The following is a 25,192-nucleotide window of genomic DNA, read 5'->3' as shown; positions in this document are numbered from 1 at the left end:
TTATCCAAAATTCCAAATTCTAGCAAGAGATACTCTTCATTTGTTACTCAAGTATAACAAGTTACGTCAGGTATTAGCGTTAGTTACAATTTAAAATTTGGGAACTTTATACAAATAGTCGGTTATATTTTCTATTTACTTTTTCTAGCCATTTACATATATTATACGTTAATTATACACAAATTATACATATATTATGCTTACACCAACTATGTTTAGTTCAAGCAATTGGGTGGACGGCTATTTAGGTTAATTCTTTCTTAAAATTTCTCGACAATAGTAGAGTTTATGAGTTTGAGTTTCACTTTTGCTGATCATCAAAGAATTTGTACGTACTTAACACCTAAACACAGTGCTAAAAAAACATTTTGAGAAATAAATTTTATATATTGAACAATTTAAGCTTTTAAACAAGTGAATGGTGATTGTAGCAATTTAATATCCTGTTTGGCCAAGCTTCTAAAATCAGCTTATTTTAAAAATATTTCAAAAAAGTATTTTGATGAGAAGCAGTTTGTATTTGGCTAATTAGTTTAAAAAGTACTTTAAGAACAAATTAGTATTTGGTCAAGCTTTTAAAAAGTATTTTTTTTCTCAAAAGTAATTTACTGAAAAGTATTTTTGGGAAGAATTTACTTTTTTCGCTTTTGCTTCTACTCAAAAGCACTTTTTTGCTTCTAAAAATTTGGCCAAACACCTTAACTTAAAAAAAAAAAAAAGAAGAAGAAGAAGTAATTTTGACCCAAATTTAGCCAAAAAGAAACTTGGTCATACAGGCTATAATAATGTATTCCTAGTTTTTAGACAAAGAATTAACCCAAAATAATTGTCCACCTAATCTCTTAAACTAAAAATAGTCGGTAGATGTATAAGATATATATAATTCATTTATATCTATGTATATAACTATATATAATTAATGTAAATTCTATGTTTACCAGCTTTAAATAAAGTAAACAGTAAATTTGACTGGCTATTTGTGTTTCTTTTTAGACTCTAGTGATTAAAGACTAGGCCAGGCCTATCAAGCGAGTGATTTTATTTTGCGTCTCACACAACTTACACTAGTTGCGTGAGGCCTCTTTTTATCTCACATATTTGTGGACCCATATCTTATATATCTGGGTTCACAAAATTATGGGACCACACAGTTTTGAGACAAAAAAAGACATCACACAACTAGGTAAAAATTGCGTGGGGTAGCCACTTTTTAAAGTGATATTTTCTTTTTATCCAGCATTTTCAATGCTTAGCAATAATAGCCACTAGTCTATTAAAATTAATATGAAAAGACTGTGTTACCCTTTCTTCTATCTCTTTCGGGAGAAGAACTGTGCAACTAGACTCTTTCTTATCGGTTGGATTGACGGATGCATCAGAGTTCCTCCTCGAATCATCAAGGGTTAAGCACTTAAGCTCTTTTTTGCAATGGAAAGACTTGACCGCAGCGATCTCATTTGTTTCTGCCATATTTCTTCTATCTCTTCACAGTTCATAATCTAAAAAGAAACAGAACTCAATTCTTGTGTTTTTTTAGAGTAATAGAAAACACTACAGTTTATAGGAACATAATGGTTACTTGTAATATTTCCAAGTCTAGTAGTAGTAACTCAGAATTATCAAGTTTGAGGGATGAGAATGAAAGCAAAAGAAGTAATGGAGGTTTCTGCATTTTCAATGCTTAGCGGTAACAAAAATTAAGGACAATTGGTCCTGAACTTCGAATTCCAAGTTCAAAAGTTAAGGACACTTGGTCCTGAACTTAGAATTACAAGTTCAAAAGTTAAGGACACTTGGTCCTGAACTTAGACTAACAAGCTCAAAAGTTAAGGACAATAGGTCCTAAACTTACAGTTACAAGTTCAAAAGTTAAGGACAATAGGTCCTGAACTTAGGCTAAAAAGCCCAAAAGTTAAAGACAATAGGTCCCGAACTTACAGTTACAAGTTCAAAAGTTAAGGACAATAGGTCCTGAAGTCCTGAACTTAGACTAACAAGCTCAAAAGTTAAGGACAATAGGTCCTGAACTTAGGCTAAGAAGCCCAAAAGTTAAGGACAATAGGTCCTGAACTTAGACTAACAAGCTCAAAAGTTAAGGACACTTGGTCCTGAACTTACAGTTACAAGTTCAAAAGTTAAGGACATGTAGTCCTGAAGTTAAGTTCAAAAGTTAAGGACATGCAGTCCTGAAGTCCTGAACTTAGAGTTCCAAGTGACATGTAGTCCTGAAGTTAAGTTCAAAAGTTAAGGATATGAGCAGAAAGGTATTTTCGTCCGGGCAGTTAAAGTTTGTTAAAGCAGTGGCTAAAAACTAAAGATATTTTAAACAGTGGCTTAAAAGTAAATACATGTGTTATTAGTGGTTAACCGTGCACTTCCCCCCACAACTAGTGTCAGTTGTGTGAGGCACAAAATAAAATGGAATTTTTACATTCCTATGCCACATAGGAAACCTTTTTACCCTCAATGTTTAAGGTTTAACTTAATTACACTTAGTATACCAAATTACCAATTCTATACCATAATTAATTAAGGGTATAATTAATGAGAAGTTTTTTAATCCTTAATTAAAGGATTTCCGTATATCCCAGCCTCACCCACGTTTCTCTCTCCTAACCCCTCAGCCCCACCCACGTTTTACCCATACCCACGTTCTTTTTACCATTTTTCATCTTCTGAAACCACCCAATCTCCCTCTAAATTCACAGAAAATTGAAGAAACCCTTCAACAAAGTTGGTTCCCCATTTTACTCCAGTTGAAGTTCATCAATGAAGAACAACAAAGCTTCGAAACAAAGTCCTAAAAAATCAGCAGTAGCTTATATACCCTCATTTGATTTGAGTGTGTTATCCCCAAAATCACCCAAAAAGCAAGGCAAATCTCCACATGCAATTGCAGAGACTACTCATAGTTCCTCTCCCCGACAAATCAGAGCCGAGATGAGAACCAAACAAAAACATGATGTAGATGCTGGAGAAAATTCTACACCAGTCAAACGAGTCAAACGAAAAGGAAAAGAGATTTCTGTAGATGACGACTTTGTAGAAGAGGTCCCTAATCTTCGAACAGGAAAGAAATCAAAGGTGTCTCCTGGTTCGAAAAATCTAAAAATGAAGAAACATTCAAAAAAAACACCATAAAATTGTTCGGAACCAATCATTGGCGAAGGTAAACATTTATTAGTTTTGTTTCTAATTTTTTAGTTTGGTTTAGGATGGTAAAATCTGTGTTATACGTGTTTTAGACAAGTGTAGATTAATTGTCTTAATTTTGAAGATTATTTGTAGTTGTGATGTTCTGCCTTTATAGTTGTAGATATTTTATAGTTTTTTTGTAGTTATACTGTTAGGTAACTTGTACTATTTGAAGCAGAATTGTAGAAAATGCTTTAAATTGTAGATATTATGTAATCATTTGTAGTTATGTTGTAGATAAAATATAGATGAATTTATCCTTTTTATGTATTTTATTAATGTGAATTAATTTACTATTTGTGCAGAATGGACAGTTTTTTGCCCCATATAATGTTGATTATGGGGTGCTTAGATTCCACACTTTGTGTGATCCTAGCATTCCTAGCCAGATTAAAGAGCTTCTATCCTCAAATGGGCTGAATCTTTTCAAAAAGACGTGTTTTGGATACTTACTGTCTCTTCCCACCATATACATGCAAAACCAAGCCATTCATCTTCTGATGAAGTATGAATTGACCAAATCCAATGCGTCATATTTTTCTGTACAATTAAAGGGTGAAACATTAAATTTTGGATTGCGTGAGTTTGCATTAATTACTGGTCTAAGATGTGTTACCCAGGTTACTGATTTTGGTTATACTCCCACTTATGTTAGCAAAATAATGAGCAGTTATTTTCCTAACAAATTAAGAGTGGAGAAGTCATATTTGAAACAGATAGTAACCACTAAATCCTGGGTAAACGATGAGGATGCGGTGAAGTTGTGCATCCTTTATCTTTTAGAATTTTTCATTTGTCCTTCGGACAAAGATCATGTTTCTTTTGTAGATCACTTTAGGTTCTATTTGGTAGAATCTGGGCAGTATGAGTCATACCCATGGGGTATTAAATCTTTCACCCAGATGATGGAATCTGTTAGGCACAGACTAAATCCGTATGTACATTCTTATCTCATACGGGGATGCTCACTAGCATTGCAAGTATGGCTTTATGAGTATTGCTCTACTGTCAGCACTGATCTAGCTACGAGGTGTTCTAACTCAATACCTCGCATACTAAGATGGTCAGCTAGTAAGGGGCAGATTTGGTTAGCTGCCTTTGAAGAGAAGATGATAGAGCCTGAGTGGATAAAGGTAAAGTTTCCTTTTTTATGATTATACAATTACCTTCAAAATATCTACAATTATTCTACATTTTCTGCCTTGATCAAACTAATTTATTTTTCCTCATTCAGTTTACCAACATAGTTGAATCTGGAGAAGAGATTGCAGTGTTGATTTTGCCCGACAAATTGAGTACAAAGTTCAAGAAGGTGAACAAACATCTGAGTTTCCCAATGCTGATCCTCCTACATTGGAACCCAAACAAACCAATAGAGAAGAGGACACGGAGTCTATTGCTGAGAAGATCAGCAAATTAGAAAAAGGAATTGCGCAGGTAATACATATAAACTACAATATATCTATAGTTTATCTACAATATATCTACATTTCTTAAACTGTCTACCAAATATCTACAAATTTGTAAATTCTGATATATATCTTTATATAATTGCATATGTTTTTGCATTGTATGTTAGGACATATTATGAAGTTAACAACTTACTATATTGTAACTTGTAGGTTGATGGAAAGCTTGAAGATTTTAGGAAAGCTGTCTTTGTAGAACTCGATAGCCTTCGAGTGTTTATAAATGATTCTGTGCAGACTGTTTTGCAAATGATAAACAATAGAAATGTGCAAGATGATGCAAAGGTAAGATCTGACTTTTATTTTTATAGCAAAATAATTTATATATTTTTAAAATTTATACAAACTAACATAAAACATTCACTTTGCTGGCAGTTCAACAAAAAATAATGACCAACAAAAAGACTTGAACAATGAGCATTTTCAGTTCAATATTGGGGAACAAGTGCAGGCCAACATCACCAAAATAGGTATCTACAAAATACCTATAAAGTATCTACAATTTGTGTCAGTGAATATACAACATATCTACACTTATCCACAAATTATCTATAATTTTGATAGTTTATATGCTACAAATTTCAAGCCACCATTATCCAGTATTATTTACCATTTTTAATTATAAAACAGAACATGTTGAAGGTGCAGTTGGTCAAGAAAATCTTCATCAAACATTTTCAAGTTGCAGCTGATGAAGACAAAGCAGGTATTGTACTGTTATTCAGAGATATTTTCTTGTTGTTTATAAATTTCAACATTCTTGTTAAGTAAGATATGAATTGTGTTACAGTGATGGAAGATATCAATGCACAGTCCCCAATTCACGGAGTGACAGTAGCAGCTCAGACCGAGCAAGTCATCGAGGAAGATGACAATGAAAGTGCAGATGCAGAGTATGTGGATCTAGGTGATTCAGAAGGATCAGGAGTTGAGAAGAATGGGGTCACACTAGATGATTTTGAGTTGCCTGACAACTTATCCCAGTTGGTTATGTTTGGCGAGCCCATACAAGATGATGCAACACCTATGCATCCGGGGAGAACAAGGCATCCGGGAAAGCATGCCCGATCACCATTTATCCCTCTATACAGTTCCGGGGGCAGCAGCTCGACCGGACCTAAAATTTTCTACCTCAAGCACCCTTTTACTACTGTTATTGGTGAAAATGTAGATCCGGATATTTTAGAGAACTTCAGCAAGTGGTTATACCAATCTAGTGACAAAGGTTCAAAGAGGTATGAATGCATAATTTGACAATTGCATTTCAGCATTTATCTTTTACATATCTAATTCATTCTACAATTTTTTTTTTGTCATTTATTTGTTGTCACATGAGGAAGGCTCCGTTTTCCATAAAGGATAACCAAATTAAGTCTTGGTTAGACCTTGGAGTGGAAAAGGTTGATAATAAGGAATGGTTCTATTCCCCGGCTCACCCCGGTCAAGTCCTCAATGACTCAGTAAGTATCAAGGAGTCTATTTCCAAGATATGATTTGTAGATATCTTGTCTTCTGTTTTGTAGTTTAATTGTATTTTTGTTATAGATATCTATAATATATGAAGATGCCTTGTAGTATAAATTGTAGATATGATGTAGACATAATTCTAAATGCTGTTTTGTAGTTTAAATTGTAGAACTGTTCTTAGACATTATTTTATATTTTTTGTTTCTGTTTTGTAGTTAATTGTAGTTATAATGTAGTTTTATGTAGATTATTTGAAGTTGACTTGCTGTTTATATGCCAACTATTTTTGGTTGCAGCACATTAATGTTTTAATGTATTACTTGAGTAAAAGAGGCAAGTATGGTCCCAATAACACGACCACGTTTACCACAACGGATTGTGTGTTCAAGACCAGGATAGAACAAATTTATGAAAAGTTCATAAATTCACCTCCAGAAAAGAGGTATTCTGTTGTTAAACCCCAAGATGTTGTTGCAGAATATATTTTGGGGTATAGACTACTTGCCAATGTTGCATGGGATCAAGTTTACTATGTGATCATGCCCGTCAAAATTGTAGAAAAATTCCATTGGGTGTTGGTTGTTTTCGACATTGCAGACAGGCAACTTTATGCATATGATTCCATGGTCTCTTCACACAACCATCAAGTTGTTGAATCCTGTGTTGATAAGTTTTTTGTTACTATCCCTTTGTATTTGTCATGCACTGGTTTCTATGGGAAGCGTAAAGACATTAACTTCGAGACTACAAAGCCATACATCGAAAAACCAGTTACCGACCCTCTTAACATTCAGTGGCTCGTTGGAGAGATTCCACAGCAAAAAGAAGGGTCACTGTAAAAAATCTATTCTCTCTTTCTATGCATTTAATTCTTTTTTTTTATTTCTAATCATTTGGTAAATATTTTTTAAATTTTGTATTCTGTAGCGATTGTGGTGTATTTGTTGCTGCCTTTGCGGAGTATGTTAGCCTTGGAGATTTGTCAATTCCCGTAGAAGACCTTTCTGATATTGACCAATATCGTAGACGCTATGGAGCGCTCCTATGGGACTATGCTACAAAGAAGCAGGAAGATGGGTCAATCAGTGAAAGTGAGGTTACAGGCAGACTAGCAAGGAGGAAGGGTGCACCTGCATTGAATGAGAAAACAAGAGCACAGAGAAAGAAGAAGTAGTGTCATGTATATGTAATTTAGTTGATGCTAGTTTGTAGGATAAGTATAGTACACAACTTTCTGAACAATTCCTTTGTGTTTTTATTGTAGCAGACCTTTTGTTTTGTTAGTTTCTATTCAGTTTAGTAGTTCACTTAAAAATAACTTGGTGGTTTTATCTCCAGTTGTTTAATATTTACAGCACTTGTTCTTCATTATCTTAAACGTAGTTATTATGTTGTCAGAATACAAATTATCTACAAAAAAAACTTCAAATTATCTACAATCTGGAAACACTAAATGTTGAGATTGTATATAATTTTATAGTTGAATATGTATATAATTTGTAGGGATTTACCTCCAGTTGTATTTAATTTCTGTATATAACTGCCAGTTCAAGTTAAATTAATTTTTTTAAACTTGTAGTTATATTGTAGATAATAAATATTAACTGCTATGTACAGAATGTAAAAAATGGAGGTAGATGCTTGGCACAATACAGAAAAACATGTTAACAAACACGGAAACAAATTGAAGTTAACTACATTATGATCTTTAAAAACTTAAACGATTACACACAAAATTCTGTTAACTTGAACACACTAACAATTATTTTGAAATACTATTCTAACTACATGATATTTTTTTTTTGGGTGCATTCTTGCAAGATCTTTTGTTATGCCCTTCACCTCCACAGTTTCCACATGACACCTTGTACTTCTTTGACTTTAGTTCATCATATGTTTTGTATCTTTCCTTTTGAGGTCTTCCTGGCTGCTTTTTCTCTCCCGTAGGTGGATTTACTACTTCATCAGATATATGTTGTGGCACATTCCATTTGCTTTCATCAGGAAGGGGATTTACTGGTATTTCATATGTACGCAGTAGGCTCTCCCTTGTGTAATACGGAGAGCAATAGTTTTCATATCCTTCATTCCTGTCCCTTAAAGCTGCCAAAGCATGCGCACATGGAAGTTCATCAAGTTGGAACTGGCCACAAGTACATTTCTTGCTTTCAAGACACACAATGTACCGCTTCACACCATCTATCACAGTATGGATATGATCTGTTGAAGCCCTCACCTACAATTACATAACAAACAGAAAGAAAAATATTTACAATCATAAAAATAGATTATCTACAATTTATCTACAAATTATCTACAATCTACAAATTAACTACAATTTGTCTACAATTTATCTACAATCTGGAAATACTGTATATTAAAATATTATTTTTCTGCACCAAATAAACAGATCTTACCCTAAGTTTCTGAGATAATGTACTGTTTTTCTCCAATTCTTTGTTGAATTTGTACCCAAGGTATGTGAAAGTACCCTTTGCCTTCAATAACTTCTCTTTCGTCCAACGTTCAAGAAGTGTCCTCATATACTCTAATAGGTCAAATATTGGCAGCTCTCTTGCATATTTTGTTACAGCATTCAACGACTCTGCAATGTTTGATGTCATAGTCCAAGTTCTATTCACCGTTGCATGTACTCTTGACCATCTATGATAGCCAATATCATAGAGGTATGATTTAACACGCGGGTCTATCTCTTCAATCTTCGACATCCTTTCATTAAATTCATCCAGAGTGTATGACCCTGCTGTAGCAAAGTACAATTCATTTAATTGTAGATGACCCTTCTTGAACTTTGCCCTTATATTTGTCCAAATATGCCACACGCAAGAGTAGTGTGGCACGCCCGGATAGACAATTGATGTTGCCTTCAGGATACTCTCATTCCTATCTGAAACAACACACATTGAAGTTCTTTCACCATATGCTTGCTTGAATTGCTCAAAAAACCACTTCCACGATGCGTCGTTTTCCGAATCAACCACAGCATATGCCAAAGGCAATATTGTACCTACATTATTAGTAAAAAAATAATTAACTGGCAGCTTTGAAAATGCATATAAAAACACAAATACATATAAACTATAATATATCTACAGAGTATCTACAATGTATCTTAAATTTATAAACTGCCTACAAAATAACTACAATTTTACCTGCTGCATCCATTGTGCTTGCTGTCAGCATAATCCCCCTGTAGGCTGTCTTTAAGAATGTCCCATCAACCACTACTACTGGTCTACAATATTTCCAACCACTTATTGATGTACAAAGAGCAACAAATGCATATAAGAAGCATTCATATGTTGTCTTCTTCAATTTTAACAACTGAACCAGGATACGTCTTCTCAAGAATATAAAAATATTTTGGTAATTTGTTGTAGGAGTCAGCCGGATGACCTCTCGATAACTGTAAAGCCTTTTCCTTTGCTCTCCATGCTTGCATGTAGCTTAGGTTCACTCCGTGTTGGGACAACATGTCAGTTTGTATGTCCTTTGGTGTGTAAACTGTCTTAGGATCACAATACTTTGGCACGACCATGATACCGACTACAATTGCAGTACGTTTGCGCTGTATGAATGTATCGTCCATTAAGGTGCATGTGTGTTGTTGGTTGAAACTCCTGATCTTGAACATTGCAGAATCATTAATTGATGTTGCCTTGAAGTGCCAATTACAGTTTTCTGCAACGCATATAAGCCAGTAGCTACAACAAAATATATTTATAATACAGGTTATCAATGTAGATGTAACAAAAGGACTGTTTTAACATAAAGTAACACACTATACAATATAACTACTTTTCATCTACATATCACAAGGAAAATACTGTTTATAATGATCTTTTCACCATTAATATCTTCATACCTTCTGTGGCTAGATCTTTTAACCCTGAATTGGAACTTGTGCATGATAGAATAGTGCCTCATTGCAGTTGCAATTGTTTGCTTGTCTTGATACACTTGTCCTTCTTCGATAACACTTTGTGTACCTTCAGTTATTATTTCACTTTGATATTTCTCTATGACGGGAGAGGCTGACATATCAAGTAACTGCATTGTCCCAGACGAGCCTGCATGAAAATAAAGATAAACAGTGTCATTACAATTTTGTAGAATCTTTGTAGATAAATTGTAGATGAAGAGAAAATTTTGTAGTCAACATTTTTTCAACATGGATTGTAGTTTAATTGTAGTATAAATGTAGTAATTTTGTTGATAAGCATGAAAACAATATTGCTTTATACATCCTAAAACTGATGTGTAGTTTATTTGTAGATAAATGTAGGAATTTTGTAGATATTACCGTAAAATCAGACTTCCATAGAATTTGAAACATAACAAACCTGCACTTGTGTTCTCATTTGCAATAGTCAATTCCATATTGAAATCTCGTACACTTATAAGTAACGGATACGATCCTAAGTTTTTATTCTCCTTTTTTGTCTCCATATACACACGAACCCCCATATTGTTCCTAATCTCCATTGGAGGACAATTCTCATTCACAATGTATTTGATTTCTACAATTTTTTCCGAAGTATTAATCAGTAATTGCTCTGCAATTGTAGAAACCAACATACTGTAACTTGCATCCTCATCGAGCACAATGCCATCAACTTGAAAATCTCTAAATCTGCCATAGCTATCCCAATTCCCATTAAAATGTAGCATGATTGGGATTTGGCACATGTTTGCGTGTCGTTGCTGAGGAATTGTTCAATATTTTGTCGCTTTTTTGATTTTTTGGATTAAGAAAAAAAGACGAAGAACAGAGAATCGGTAGAATTGATTTCTACAATTTGACTTGAATTTGTTGATTTTTTGATTAGTGGATTGAGGAAAAAAGTCGACGAACTGAGCTTTTGCAGAACTGATTTCTACAATTTTGAAATTGAGCTTCTGACTTCGACGAACTGAGCTTTTGATTTGTGGCTTAAGGGAAAATATCGAAGAACAGAGGTTTTGCAGACGGAAATCCTTTTATCTTCAATTTAAAATCAATTAGAATATTCTGTTCTTGGATTTTAGCGCGCCTAATTAGGAAGATTCAGCTACTAATAATTAGTATTTAATGAATGGTATAACAATTGTAGAAAAAGTGTGGACAATTAGAAGCTATGCACATATTTGGTGATAAAGTTTCATATATGGTATAGGAAGAAAAAATCTCTAATAAAATTTTTCCTCTCAAGCGGATCTAAAATGGGCCTAGCCCAAGTGACGGTCCAGTTTGACCAGTGAGAGTAAGTAGAGGTTTAATTGACAAAATGTCAGTTTCCATCTTCTCAACAGTATCTACTCGAAATCAATCAAACCTGCGATAAAGGAAAAAACAACGAGAGAGAAGAACAAACGAACGAAGGGAAGATGAGTTTGAGGTGGTTAGAAGCAATGCTTCCACTTGGAATCATAGCTGGTATGCTTTGTGTTATGGGCAATGCTCAGTATTTCATCCACAAAGCTGCCCATGGTCGGGTAATCCCCCTTTTCCAGATCTAAGATTTGACCTTTTCTGCAGCATATTCTGTGACCTAATTTGTATATTTTTCTGTTAAATTCATATTTTGGGCTAAAATTTGCAGCCGAAACATATTGGGAATGACGTGTGGGACGTGGCAATGGAAAGGCGGGACAAGAAGATTATGGAGATCCTTGCTTCTCCTTCTTCGTCGTCGTCTTAGGCTCTGTTCCTCTTTATATGGTACTTTAATCAGCTATCCTTTTCATATTCTTTGAATTTCAATAGAGGAGATTGTAATCTTCTTTGCTAGACATTTTAGGGTTATTTTTCTGTTCTGTTAATTGGCATCAAATTTGTTTGCTTTCGATTTTAGGTTTTAATAATGGGTGAGCTTTGATAATGAAATTTCGTGCTTGAGATTGCTTATGAGCACATTAGAGATTAATTAGATTGATACACAAATCTAAGAGAAAGATGAGCTTTAACAATTTTTCATTTGAAACCTGTGTCGTTTTCTTAGATAGACCTACTTGTTATCCATATTAGCTTGCGCTGCATCTCGATTATTTCATCAGTGCCCACGTCACTTGTACCGGATAATTCTGCTCTCCAAGGCATAAAGAGATGGTAGGTACATACTAACCCTATCACATATACCGGGTAACTTTGTTTTCCAAGGCATATAGAGATAGGAAGAATCACCTAGCGATTTCTGACTCGGGTAGGATTTGAACCTTGGTTTCTCATGGTTTTCGTCCCATTTCATTGATCACTAGGCCGTTGGTGCTTTTAAGGGGAACTACCATTCCTCACTATTCCGGAAAACTTTCCTTAATTGTGCTTTATCTTTCACCAAATGAGCTTTTTTTTCGATCCAGCTGTTACTATGAGCCTGTTTGTATCGCGGTAAAGTGGGTGAGAGGTGTGGAACTCTTAAAATATCTTGGTTTATCAGGCAACTGCTTGCTAATAATTAGATGACTAATTAATCATAACGTAAGTGAGAAGCTTTCTTAAGAGTGGTATCCCATAATCACTGAGATTAGGATATATGGTAAGACAACATTATATCTATAGATAAACACATAAACAAGGGTTGGGACTTGGTACATGCTTCCACATTCTGAGGCATTCTCATTTTGAAAATTCTGGCTAACATATGTTTTCACTAGTATCAGAGATTTTAGGATCCTAAAGAATATTTAAGTTTTTGTGCTTTAATCTTTACAGGAAGGTGACCACCGACCAATTTTGAAAATAAACTAATTCTTACTGGTACTGCGGAAATGGCAATTAAAATTATCCATAACAGGCAAAAAGTGTGTGAAAGCTTTGCTATTTGATCTCACTAGAGATTCTCAGTGCAAAACTGAACAACTTAGACGAGGTCATTATTAAAATGAAGAACTATGTTCTGGCCGCTGCTATTATCAACTAAAAAACCTGTAGGAAATTATATTTGGTTGAGAAAAAACGGTGACATTCAAATCTTGATGGAGTACAAGCGCAATATTTCAAGGTTAGTTTGCTTGGCATCGTGGCAAGTATAGCTAGCATATAATCAATCAGTTTGGGGCTTCAGAAAAAATAATGTAGTACTAAAAGGAGCATAAACTTGCTCTCATTGCGATTTAGCAATTGCAACTTAAAGATTCGTGCTTCTTTAGCCTCAGCTTGAAAAGCAATAGTTTCCACTGTATGAGGAAAAAGTTGCGTAGGTTTCATAAATGATCTTCTATTTCCATGTGATTTCTGATTCACCCAAAAGCCTTCAGATTTATCAACTTTTAAAAATATATTTTTGCCTATGTCAACATTGCATAGGTTAATCATGAGTTTCTGATTCAACCAAAAGCCATTAGATTTGTCAAATTGTAAAAATTATATTTTTGCCTATGTCATAACACTTGGCATTCAGCAACTGTAGATTTTTGTAATAGTTGGAACTGCTTAGTTGGTTTTTGTAATAATACTTTGTCTTCCTACTTTCTAACAATTAGTGGATACCCCACAGCTATTATAAAGAATCTAGATGGTTAATATCGTCTTGATTTGCTTTAACATAAGCAGTGAATGTTTGACTAGCCCGCTCATGAATGACGAAGGCAGATCTATTGGGTGGTGGATTTGGATAGATGAGATGCCTATTTCTCACCTGCACTTTTGTGATGATACTATCCTTTCCATCTTTGGTGATGTTGATGGGTAAATGTAGACCAACTAACTGTTTAGCCTTTAGGCTAAAAGGACTAACATTGACTCGTCCATCAATTTTGATTATTTGTGGCACTTAGAGTGGCATGACTCATTTTAGGGTTATTTATGGGGTTATCAAAATTTGATTTCTTTTTGGCATCTAATAGTCTAAAGAATCTGTGGAAGTGCTCATTTATGTGGTGTCTTTTCTTCTTTGAGGCAGTTTGGGCGAGTGTTTAGAACTGAACTCGAGAAAGCCTCCTTGTTTTGCCTTCCTCTATGCTACTTATGTCTTTTTAGGTTTTAGAATATGATCAGAAACCTTTGAAGATTCAGTGCTTAAATGGCAAGTTATTCTACAAAAGTCGTGATTGAAAACCTCTGAAGATCAAGTGCATAATTGGTGAGATATTCTACAAAACGAGTCAACAAAATTTGGAGAAGTTTTAACCAAAGTTAGAATAGTTGGATGCAATTTTTGCATTAGTGTCTTTATTTAAAGCTATTAGTTCAGTTTCTGTTAATGTCAGGCTTTTGTAACACCTAGTTAGTGACCTCTTACTGAATCATATGATTGTCTATGATTTGTCTGGCAATCACAATGATATTATAAATTCCTTCATCATTCAGTACATGCTATCACTTTGTACTTCCATTTCTCATCAATGATATTTAAGGTTGTAGACCTTACAATTCTTGCAAATGCCAGGTGTACTGACAAATTTCCCATGTTGAAATTAGAATCTAGAGGGAGTTCGAGCAGTTTCATTTTTTATTCACTCTCTAGCTTACCTTATCAAAACCTATGTTGCTCGGGCTCTTCAAAAAAGCCTCTGGGTGCGTGTCGGATCCTCCAAAAGTACACTCCAACAAACGGGTGCGGAAGCATTTTGGAGAGTCCGCGCAACATAGATCAAAACTAAACCACTAGATGTTTGTTATGTGGTGTAGCTCATGTTAGGTATTTCATGTTATCTCTGGACAATGTTTTTTTTTCTTTTTTAGTTTTTTTTGGGGGGGGGGGGGGGGGTATTTCAAAGATCTATTCGGTTCCAACTTTTCTTTCAGTTTCCAAACTTCTTCATCAATTTCAGAATTTTCTTCCAAAGTACTACACGCTTCATTTGGTATTGAAATCTTCCAGAGACATTTCTCCATTGTGACAAACTTGTGAATCCACTTCAACTGATTATGAGCCCTTTGTAAAGGTAATAAGCTGAGTCGAGGTGTATTGACTAATGACTATCTGTTCTGGCTGCCTAGCCCCATTTCACCAAAAAATATAAGCCTAAACCCCCTACCATAGTTAATCTTACAAAGTCAATTCTACTCTTTAACTAATGAGATAGTGCATAACTCCATTAAGAAAGCTATTGAAAACAATGTATTCATAATAAAGAAAAACTATTTGTTTAGTTAGTTGACAATGAAAAAGACAGATTTTATAAGCTGCTGATGCATGTAACCTGTTTAATTTTAGGTCTTAGTCATGTATATATTCAAGGTCAGTGTCATGCTGGTTTGTATTTGGACTTTTCTGGATTACATTATCATGCTAGAATTTGAGGTGGCTCTTTTCATAGTTGTAAAATAATTAGCAGGAATGAATGTCGCATTTTAGGATGTATTGATGTGTATCAAACTTATATTATACATTGTCTTTTGGCATTGCAGGAAACCTGTGTTTCGGAATAAAAGTCTTTGATGCTTCTCCTTGGTTGAGATCATGTGCGAAGTACTTTAGTATCGTCTTTCTTCCTTCTCCTGTTGATGATTTTCATGGCCTATGAGCTTTATAAAAATGACAATGTTATTCAGAATACACTGGTTTGGAGGTTCAAATTGTTGTGAAATACTTAAGTCCACCTTTTTGAGTCTAGTGTGGTTGTTGGTCTATATTTAGACTTTTGTGGAATTATCACTAGTATTCATTGACCCACTTAAAAAGAGGGATTTGACTGGAACTTCTTTTTATACAACCATTCAACCAAAAGTGCTGAAATTAGTACCTGGACATTTTTGTAGAATGCATCCTGAGATGTGTTCTTAAACCAATAATGAAAAGGTGAATCTTTTAGATAATTGAGGGAGACGAAGGTAGTTAATGGAACTTTTCGTTAACAGGATATATAATGCATGTTAATGATATGTTATTAGATGAACAAAGATATGGTGAAAATTTTGCACTCAGGAGTGTGGCGTAATGGTCAATCTTAGATATCAGGGTTTAAATTGCAGCAAAAAAAAAGGAGAAAATATTAGGTGATTTTTTCCTATCTGCCTGAGTTTTGGTGGCAGAATTCGGTGCTTATTTTGGTGGGAGGTAGCAGCTGAACCTGAACTGATGCCTACAGTTCGTTACTTTGCCTACAGTTTGTTAGTTTTTGTCTTCTGGGCTGAATGGTCAGTTTCCAATCATCTAATACGAAAGTCTAATTATACAGCAAAATAAGAATTACCTTAATATATAAAGAAACATGAAACTCTTGCTTCTTCTGGCTGAGCCATTTGCATCTGACCGGTTTGAGTGCTAAGACTTGATTTTGGGACTTCGATAAATGATACATAACGTGAGTATTTTGGAGAAGAAATTTATATTATGCACTATATATTTAAGGTAATAACTTATAGTTAAATTCAAAAACCAAGAGAAGCAGCATAAATAATTCTTGGTAAGCAACCTCATTGGTCCAAGCAACCTGATTAGAAGCAATTCGAAAGCGATGAATATATAAGGGAAAAAACAATGTTGTACAGCCTATTTGACAAATTTGTGTATAGCAACACATTACCTTTTATCATCATAATGTAGAAATTGACAAATATGCTTTAACTACGTGCATCAACCTTATTCTGGGAATTTGGAAGTACATGTGTCACAAACGAGATGGATGTTCCTGTGCTAAAGCTAAAACTATATGTTCAACTCTATTTAGTTCAAAAGACGCCACAAAATAACATGTTAAGGATTCACAAGAAAGCCTTTTGAATGATTTCATCATAAACTATGTTGTATGTAGAATGATTGTCTGGGGGTCAAATTATTAACTTGAAGCAATTGGAAGCTTTTGCTTTCGACAATACAACATAAAGCTAAAACACTCGTTCTCGTAAATATCTTCCAACAAAAACTAATGTTTGACTTTGTGCTTTATTTATAGTCACAACAAAACAGAGTCTTACTAGAAACTGTGTTCTTTTAAACTGCACATGTGATTTTTCATCTTGTGATGATTGTATAGGGTAAAATCGGTTCAAATCAAATGCTCGTATAATAAAGTGACACGTGGAACCAGAGATAGATGGAAAACAAGACAGGTGGAAGTCAAGACCGGGGGTAGCAGTCTCGGCTGGCACTAGGAAGCCCCCCAATGGAATGTTGTTCATGAAGACAGATAAATACCTGTCATCTGATAGCATTCAATGTGAATATTCTGCAGTATTAAATACATAATCCTTTATAGAGAATATGTCATTCATAGCCTCTTGTTACACATTCTTCAACGACCCCATAATTATCGTTTAAGAGGGGCTTGATCCTAGGACCTTATTCCCTAGGTGCCACTATAAATAAAGATTCCAACAACTATTGTAAGGACATAAATTTTCTGACAAACTTATGCTATATACTGTTCAAAGCTCAATAACACTTAATTTTCTTGCTTCTTAATATCCTTATTATTGCCTTTGGAAGCTCTACTTTGGAACCAAGCTATCTACCGTCTTATCTCGATTTCAATGCAAAGTCTTATATTATTATTATTTAATTTATTTATCATTTTGGGATCAAATCGATTTGCTTGTCTATAAACTACGTACAATTGTACGGTTTTATGGGTAAACAATTTGGCGTCTACCATGGGGCTAAGACAGTTGCGTAATTGAGTTGATCCTTGCATCTAAACTAACCTGTTTGATTCTTTGTTCTTAGCAAAAAATCATAAAGATGATAGATACCGATGTCAACGTCGCACACAACATTGAGGTCCAAGGAAATCAGCCTCAGCACGAAGACTCGATAAGTGACACCCGCAACGCGAGAGATGAGGCCACACCGGTCCATGGCGGGCAATATCCACGACATGTTCGAGAGGCAACTCCTGATGATGTTGAAGACGAGCACGTCACTGGAACAGTAAGAATCCTGAGGGAGCAACAAAAGGCTATTATGGGTCACCTCTCACGAAAAGATCAGGTCATGATGGAGTTGAGGCGGGCATTGTCGGGTGCTTCCAACAATGCGAATGGACGAGGTCTAGTTCCTCCCGGTGCTCCCACAAACCAAACAACATAGAGGATTGATAACAACACCCCGAGGGGCGAAGTCGACTTTGACAGGGCAGGGGGAACGGTAGCGGATCCAGTAACAACAGTGAGAATGATCCCTTTAAAATCGAACTCATGCGGTTTATGAGGGAAATAAACGCTCGAATGGATCAAATTCTGGGTGCACCGCCACTATTGAAAGGACCGGATTAAAAAAAAATACAGTCAATTGCCGTTCAAACCAAGCGTGGCACCAGAGTTGATCCCGAAGCGGTTCAAGATACCAGACGTTCCGAAATATGATGGGACTTCGAATCCTCAGGAGCATATCACCACTTACACAACGATGGTGAATGGGAACGACTTAGCTCCGCATGAGATTGAGTCAGTCTTACTGAAGAAATTCGGGGAGACCCTCACGAAAGGGGCCCTGGCATGATATTTGCTTTTACCCGAGCACTCAACAGATTCCTTCGAGATGCTCACAGACTCTTTTATCAAGGCCCATGCCGAGGTCAGGAAGGTATAGGCCCAAAAGGCCGACATATTCAGGATTACACAAGGAGAATCTGAATTGCTGCGGGAGTTCGTGACCAGATTCCAAAAAGAAAGGATAAATGTTAGCGGTCGTACCAGACGAATGGGCAGCTGAAGCATATACTAAAGGGTTGAATCCTAGAAGTTCTGAAGCTTCCCGAAAATTGAAAGAAAGTCTGCTCAAATTCCAGCCAACAACATGGGCGGATGTTCACAACCGGTACGAGTCAAAGATAAGAATTTAGGATGACCAACTCGGTTTCTCGACATCAACCAGGGGTCGGGACGGGGAGAAGAATAAGGAGAAATCGAAGGATGACTTTGACAAGATCAACAGTCTTCTAAAGGTCGATTTTGCCCTATAAATTGGACGAAAGATGCGGCATAGGTTTCCGGTCAGCGGATAGATTCTCTACCGATAGGAGAGTTGATCGCGACCGAAACAGCATGTCATTGCAGGACAAAGAGGTATCGGGCTCCCGAGACTCCACCTACCCCAGGTTATCCGAATACAACTTCAACGTCAGCGTGGTGGAATTAGTGTCGGCTATGAGCAACATTAAGGAAGCACGGTTCCCGAAGCCAATGAAATCCGATACCAGTCGAAGGTATCCTAATTTATGGTGTGAGTACCATGGGACCAACGGCCACCAGACTTCATGAGTTAGTCTTGCAAACATAGATTCCACGTATGCAAATGTGACCTTTGCGTATATAGATTCCACATATGCATCTATAGCTCTTTTGCTTCCATTCATGACTTTATGTGTTAGACTTGCAAATGAAGGTTTCATGTATGCGAATGTGACCTTGCGTATATAGATTTCACATATACAACTATGCTCCTTTTCATTTCTAATTGTCTCTTTCCATAAGCCCATATGTATATTTCACATTTGCAAATATGAAGATGATGTGTGCAACTGTGGCTTTGCTTCATTCTCTTGTCTTAGCCTCTTTCTTTCTTTTTCATAATTTCTTCTTCCTACACGATTTGTTAGAAAATATGCGAGGATAGGATATTATTATTCATATTTTATTTTAAAAACTTATTTTTTACATATGAAAATAAATGAGTAATTTATATCCATCAAATCTAAATGCTATCGAGGAAAAATACACACAACACCTTGCATAACTCGTCGCAAAAAAGTAAAATTTGCGTAATACTTAAATTAAAAAGCACTTCTACATACAATAAACGTACCAAGCAGCATAAGTACAAAAGTATGGAAAGGAAAAGCAAAGTGAAAAGAAAGCAAAAAGCTAAGATACTGCATCTCAGGATCCGGGGGAAGAGAAACATATGCACCCCTAGGAGAAGTAGGCGGATCTGCCGCCGGCTCAAGATCTTGGCCTTCACCATCATCCCCTCCAGGTTCTTATTCAGTTCCCGAGAACTCGAAATCTGAACCAGAAGAATCAGTCACATCAGATTGGACCGGGAGACCCCTTCGGGCAGTTGATTCCAGCTTACGGGCCTTGGCCATTTCGGCATCAAAGTCAATGGCGCCCGCTTTGGCCTCTTCCAAGGTTTTTTTCCTCATGCTATACATAGAATATGTTTTTTCAACAATGAGGGAAGCCGCTCGGCGTTGAAGTTCTTCCTTAAGCCGGTCAACCTCGATCGAAAGGTTATTCTATTTAGATCTAGCGGCCTGGAGGCTGACATCAAGGTCACAGATAGTGGAGTTAAAAACTTTATTATGCTCTATGACCCTCTTATGTCTCTCTTCCAACCGAGAATGATTTTCCGCAGCAGCAACAACTTCTTCAGCTTTGGAGTTCAAGGCTTCCTCCAAGTTATCCGGTCTTTTAGTAGAGGCAACCTCGCGATCGGCAACAACAAGAACACCATTTTGGACCTCGACCCACTTTGCCTTGGCCTCTTCAAATTGTACCCTTAACAGGGCGGCTTCTTGGCTGAGGGTCACCCCTCTTCCTCGCTTTTTTGCAACTGGGCCTCCAACTCAACGACCTCAGCTGCTTGTGCTTCCAGTGCAAGGAGGCGGACATCAATTTGATCCTGCTCGAATGTGAGTTTTTCTTTATCAAGGATCAACCTCTGAAGGCTCTCGGAAGCAAGGAAGTTAGCCTGCAAAGCAAAAGTTCAAATTAAAAATCTTGTCATAGCAAAGATACAAGGAACAACAAAGGGAACATATATCTTACTGCAGCTGCATTGTGCATGGCATTATTTACCATACACTCTCCCGCGAGAGACTGTATTTTATTCCTATCATTCTATGAAGCCAGGGGCTTCAGGTAAATGGCAAGTCCTACTGGTTGGGACAGCAGATGGCACCTGGTAGAGACCGATAGGGAAACGCTCATCCTCCTCCGAGGATCTTCGGAGGGGGGCGAATATATATGCCCCAAATTCCCATGGACTGGGGACTAGGGAGGAGGAACATCCTCCTCTCGGGTGTCCACGGCCGGTGGAGATGATGTAGCAGTTACTGGTGAAGAAGGCATGATTGGTGATGAAGGAGATAAAGCTAATGGCGTTGTAGGTTGAGAAGCAGTTGCAGCAAAGGAAGTGCTAGTTATTGTTTGCTCGCCAACCGAAGATAGAAAAGACTCGGTACCCAACATCATGGTACCGGGAGCAGCGATGGGGGGCCCCGAAACAAGAGTTGGAATCTTCCACTCTATCACACTCTCCCTAGAGTGCCTGGACATCGTCCTCGATTGATGTAACTAGCTCAACAGATTGAGCAGCCTGTTGAGATGATGAAGGTCGTCGTCTTCTATGTAGAGGATCCCCTTCATCACTGGCTCATCCATCATCGTCGATCACCACGGTGTCTGCGGCTGGATCGAGTGCAACACTCTTTACTTTTTTATTTTTACCGTCGATCGTAGAGGAGCGTCGCCTTTTTTGTTGCTTATTCTCCAACCGGGGACTCCAAGAGGAAACATTCGCACCGAAAGTAGGTCCGGCGATACTCGTTAGGGCAAAGGCCTCGTACAACACCCTCGCCGCGTCTGTGGGATCAACCAAAACATCCTCCTCGGTGGAGGTAACAGAGCCCTGCGGAAGGCCTGAATTAAATAAAAGGAGAAGTTATTCAGTTTTCTTATATGTGAGATAAAGAACAAGATAAAATCAAGAATCAACTTACCATGATTTTTGGCCTTCCACCCGTATTTGAGGGCAAGTTCTTTTAACTAGCAGGTCTCAGGCCTAATAACATCCAAAATTTTCTAGACCACTGATCCAAGCCTTCAACCCTTGGTGGTGTCCATCGAGTTGCTGAAATAATGCAAAAATAAGGACCAACGATAGCATGAAATAACCTTTAACCAGAAGAAAGGATAGGTGTACAATTCCATGATTCGGGAAAGGATGGAGTTGTGGACGGGATGATGTCCCTGGTTGCAACTACGATGAACCACTCCATCCAGCCACGGTTGTTGTTATCATCCGTGCTGGTGAGCAAAGAATGACGACCACGTTTCCTGAAGTTTATCATTCCCCCACAAAAAATATTGGGGGATAAAGGTTCATCAATCGAGCCAGGGAGAGTTCTTGCCCCGTCTCCTGGCATAACTGCAAAAGACAAGCTATCATCTTACACACAGAAGGGCTCGCCTGAGCCAAGCAGACTTGATAGCGGAGGCAAAACTCCAAGATTACGGAGTCAAGTCCCCCGCTCAATGAAAACGGTCCCAAAGTGAAGGAGTACGTGTAAACGTACGTAAAACCCTTCTTGGGGAAGGTTACCCGCTCCGCTAGGTCAGGAGCTATGATATTCAAGTCATGGCAGTCACCGTCTTCCTTCACGACAGGGATGCTAGAAGGACGGATGGAATAAGGGTATACGCTAAAAACCCATATGCGAGATTTAGCAGAAGGGAACTTTTCTTCGAAATCCTTAGTCATAGTAAAATTTTTGGGGATAACGGTGCTCACCATAGGAGCATTATCATCATCATCAGTGTTTTCTTTATTCTTTGAAGAACTAGAATTTCTGGAAGAAGAGGCCATAATTAGCAGAAGGAAGTAAGGGTTTCTCTGAAAAAGGAAGTTAAAAGTAAGAGCGAGTTGAGTAAAGAAAGTTTGAGAGAGTTCAAAAAATTATGAAGTATAAGAGAAGAAGATGTAAGAGTATAAGTAAAGAAATAGGTGGCTAAAATTGTGGTCATGATTACCTCGAGAAACGGCAAAAGTACTATTGAATAGGATGACGCGTGTTCAGGGTATTAAATGCGGAGAGACGTGCATCTTATCAAGTGTCAGAAACTTTTCAGAGGGAGTCAGTAATTTTTCCGCAAAGAAAGGTATCTTTACCAACTTCCTGATGACACAAGGATGTGCTACCGGAAAGCAGGGGGACTATCTGTATAGAGCAAAACCGGTTCATATTAAATGCTCGTATAATAGAGTGACACGTGGAACTAGAGACAGATGGAAAGCGAGATAGGTTGAAGTCAAGACCGGGGGCAGCAGTCTCGGCCGGCACCGGGATGCCCCCGAAGGAATATTTTCATGAAGACACATGATTACCTATCACCCGATAGCATTCAATAAAAAATATTCTGCAATATTAAATACATAATCCATTGTAGAGAATATGGCATTCATAGCCTGCCGTTACACATTCTTCAATGGCCCCCATAATTATCATTTAAGAGAGACTTGATACTAGGACCTTGTTCCCTAGGTGCCACTATAAATAAGGATTCCAAAAACCATTGTAACGACACAATTTTGCTGACAAACTTATGCTCTATACTGTTCGAAGCTCAACAACACTTTATTTTCTTGCTTCTTAATATCGTTATTTCTGCCTTCGAAAGCTCTGCTCCCGGAACCAAGCTCTCTATTGTCTTATATCGATTTCAATACAAAGTCTTATATTATTATTTAATTTATTTATCATTTTGGGATCAAATCGATTCACTTGTATATAAACCACGTACAAATTCAACTGTACTGTTTTATGGGTAAACAATGACATCAATGGTATTTACGGAATGAACACATGTGTATTTTTAAAGTCGCCGCTTGTAATTTTTGCACTTATAACATGTGTTTAAAATCACAATATGTCAATATTGTGCCAATATATAAACCTTCACAAGGATTCAAATTTCGTAGTAATATTATGTCATGACCCCAAATTTCCTCCGTAGAATATCGTGACGGCACCTAATCTCTAAGACTAGGTAAGCCTAACAACATGCGGAAACTTAAAGTAAAACTTATAATTTAAAAACTCCAACAATTTCATAAATAGAAACTAAAACTTAGTGCGTACAACTCCCAAAACCTGGTGAGATATAAACCACAAGCTCTAGATAAAGTGCTGGACAATCCTATACATCACTGTCTATAAAAGTGTAAAGAAATAAGGAAGAACAGGATAGAAGGGGACTCCGAGGCCTGCGAACGCGGCTAGGTGTACCTTGAAGTCACCAAAAGCAAGCTCAGCGCGCTAGTGCTAGGACTGGTAAGATGTACCTGGATCTGCACAAAAACATTGGCAGAAGCATAGTATGAGTACACCATAACGGTACCCAGTAAATGCCAAGCCTAACATTGGTAGAGTAATGACGAGGTTAGGTCAAGGACCTACTGCAGATAGTACGAAACAAGACAGAAGATATAATGATATAAAGATGATTACAAAGGAAGTGAAACAATAAAGAATTTACGGAAAGTTGACAACACGGAAACAAGGTAGTTAATACAACACGAAAGGAAAATAAGGATTTTACATGTTAAGGAAACAACAACCAAAGAAATACAGCAAATAGAGAAAGATCAACAGGGGGCCCTGTTGATACCCAATTTTTCCCTATATATTTTTTTTACACATATACTTTAAAATAGCATATATACATATATAAGCACGCATAAGAATTTTTATAATTTTTCTATAATTTTAAAGGCTTCAAATTAATTTATTTCTTCCCTTTTTACTCATATAATTTCCAATAATTATCCTTCAAATTTTTTTTGTTGGTAATTTAGCCATCTAAATTCTATATTTATGCAAAAATATTGCTTAAATATTTTTAGTGCTTTTTTTTTATAATTGCAGCTACATTTTTTAAAGCCAATTTGCATATATTTGCAATACTAGCCTTATTAATGCATAATTACTTTATTAATGCATAAAATGGTCTTTTATATTTTAAAAAAAATATCTTTAATCATTTTAGTACACAAAATATTTTTTGGAAATCATTTAATATTTTTATAATTTATATAGTACTGAAAATGGCTATTTAAAATTTAGCCTAATTTCATTTCAATTCCAACCCCTCCCAATCCCAAACCGCACCCCAAAATTACCCAGCCCAATTCCTGATTAAAATACCCGACCCAATACCAGCAAAATCTTGACGTTGATCGTTTTGATCAACGGCCCATGTTCTCCCTTTCCTAATTAAACCGACCAATACCCTCCAAACCCAATTCATTCTACAACCCATCCCGCCGCCCCTAAAATCCCTCTCTGCTCTCAAAACACTCTCAACCTAAACCCTAATCTCCAAACGCCGTCCCCTATCCTATGGCCATCTCCGGTGACCTCTCATCATCTCTCAGGCCTCCAATCGGCTTCTCTCA

General features: G+C 36.7%; 2 protein-coding genes across 2 annotated transcripts; one reads left to right on the top strand and one right to left on the bottom strand.

Moving 5' to 3' along the window:
• Positions 1 to 7,911: 7,911 nt before the first annotated feature.
• Positions 7,912 to 10,841, bottom strand: LOC109215536. Its single transcript, XM_019379614.1, has 6 exons — positions 10,496 to 10,841; positions 10,018 to 10,222; positions 9,491 to 9,856; positions 9,305 to 9,387; positions 8,623 to 9,159; positions 7,912 to 8,234 (listed from the first exon to the last, which is right to left on the bottom strand). The coding sequence occupies exons 1-6, from the start codon at positions 10,839 to 10,841 to the stop codon at positions 7,912 to 7,914; spliced, it is 1,860 nt and encodes a 619-aa protein (XP_019235159.1).
• Positions 10,842 to 11,422: 581 nt separating this feature from the next.
• Positions 11,423 to 15,773, top strand: LOC109215543 (NADH dehydrogenase [ubiquinone] 1 alpha subcomplex subunit 1). Its single transcript, XM_019379624.1, has 3 exons — positions 11,423 to 11,627; positions 11,735 to 11,853; positions 15,484 to 15,773. Exons 1-2 carry the CDS (start codon positions 11,520 to 11,522, stop codon positions 11,831 to 11,833), a joined length of 207 nt encoding a protein of 68 aa, XP_019235169.1. The 5' UTR covers positions 11,423 to 11,519; the 3' UTR covers positions 11,834 to 11,853; positions 15,484 to 15,773.
• The last annotated feature ends 9,419 nt before the right edge of the window (positions 15,774 to 25,192 follow it).

The sequence above is a fragment of the Nicotiana attenuata genome, unplaced genomic scaffold, assembly GCF_001879085.1.
Source record: "Nicotiana attenuata strain UT unplaced genomic scaffold, NIATTr2, whole genome shotgun sequence".
Classification (NCBI taxonomy): domain Eukaryota; kingdom Viridiplantae; phylum Streptophyta; class Magnoliopsida; order Solanales; family Solanaceae; genus Nicotiana; species Nicotiana attenuata.
The sequence above is the reverse complement of the archived record's forward strand: the minus strand, read 5'-3'. Positions and strand labels throughout refer to the sequence as shown.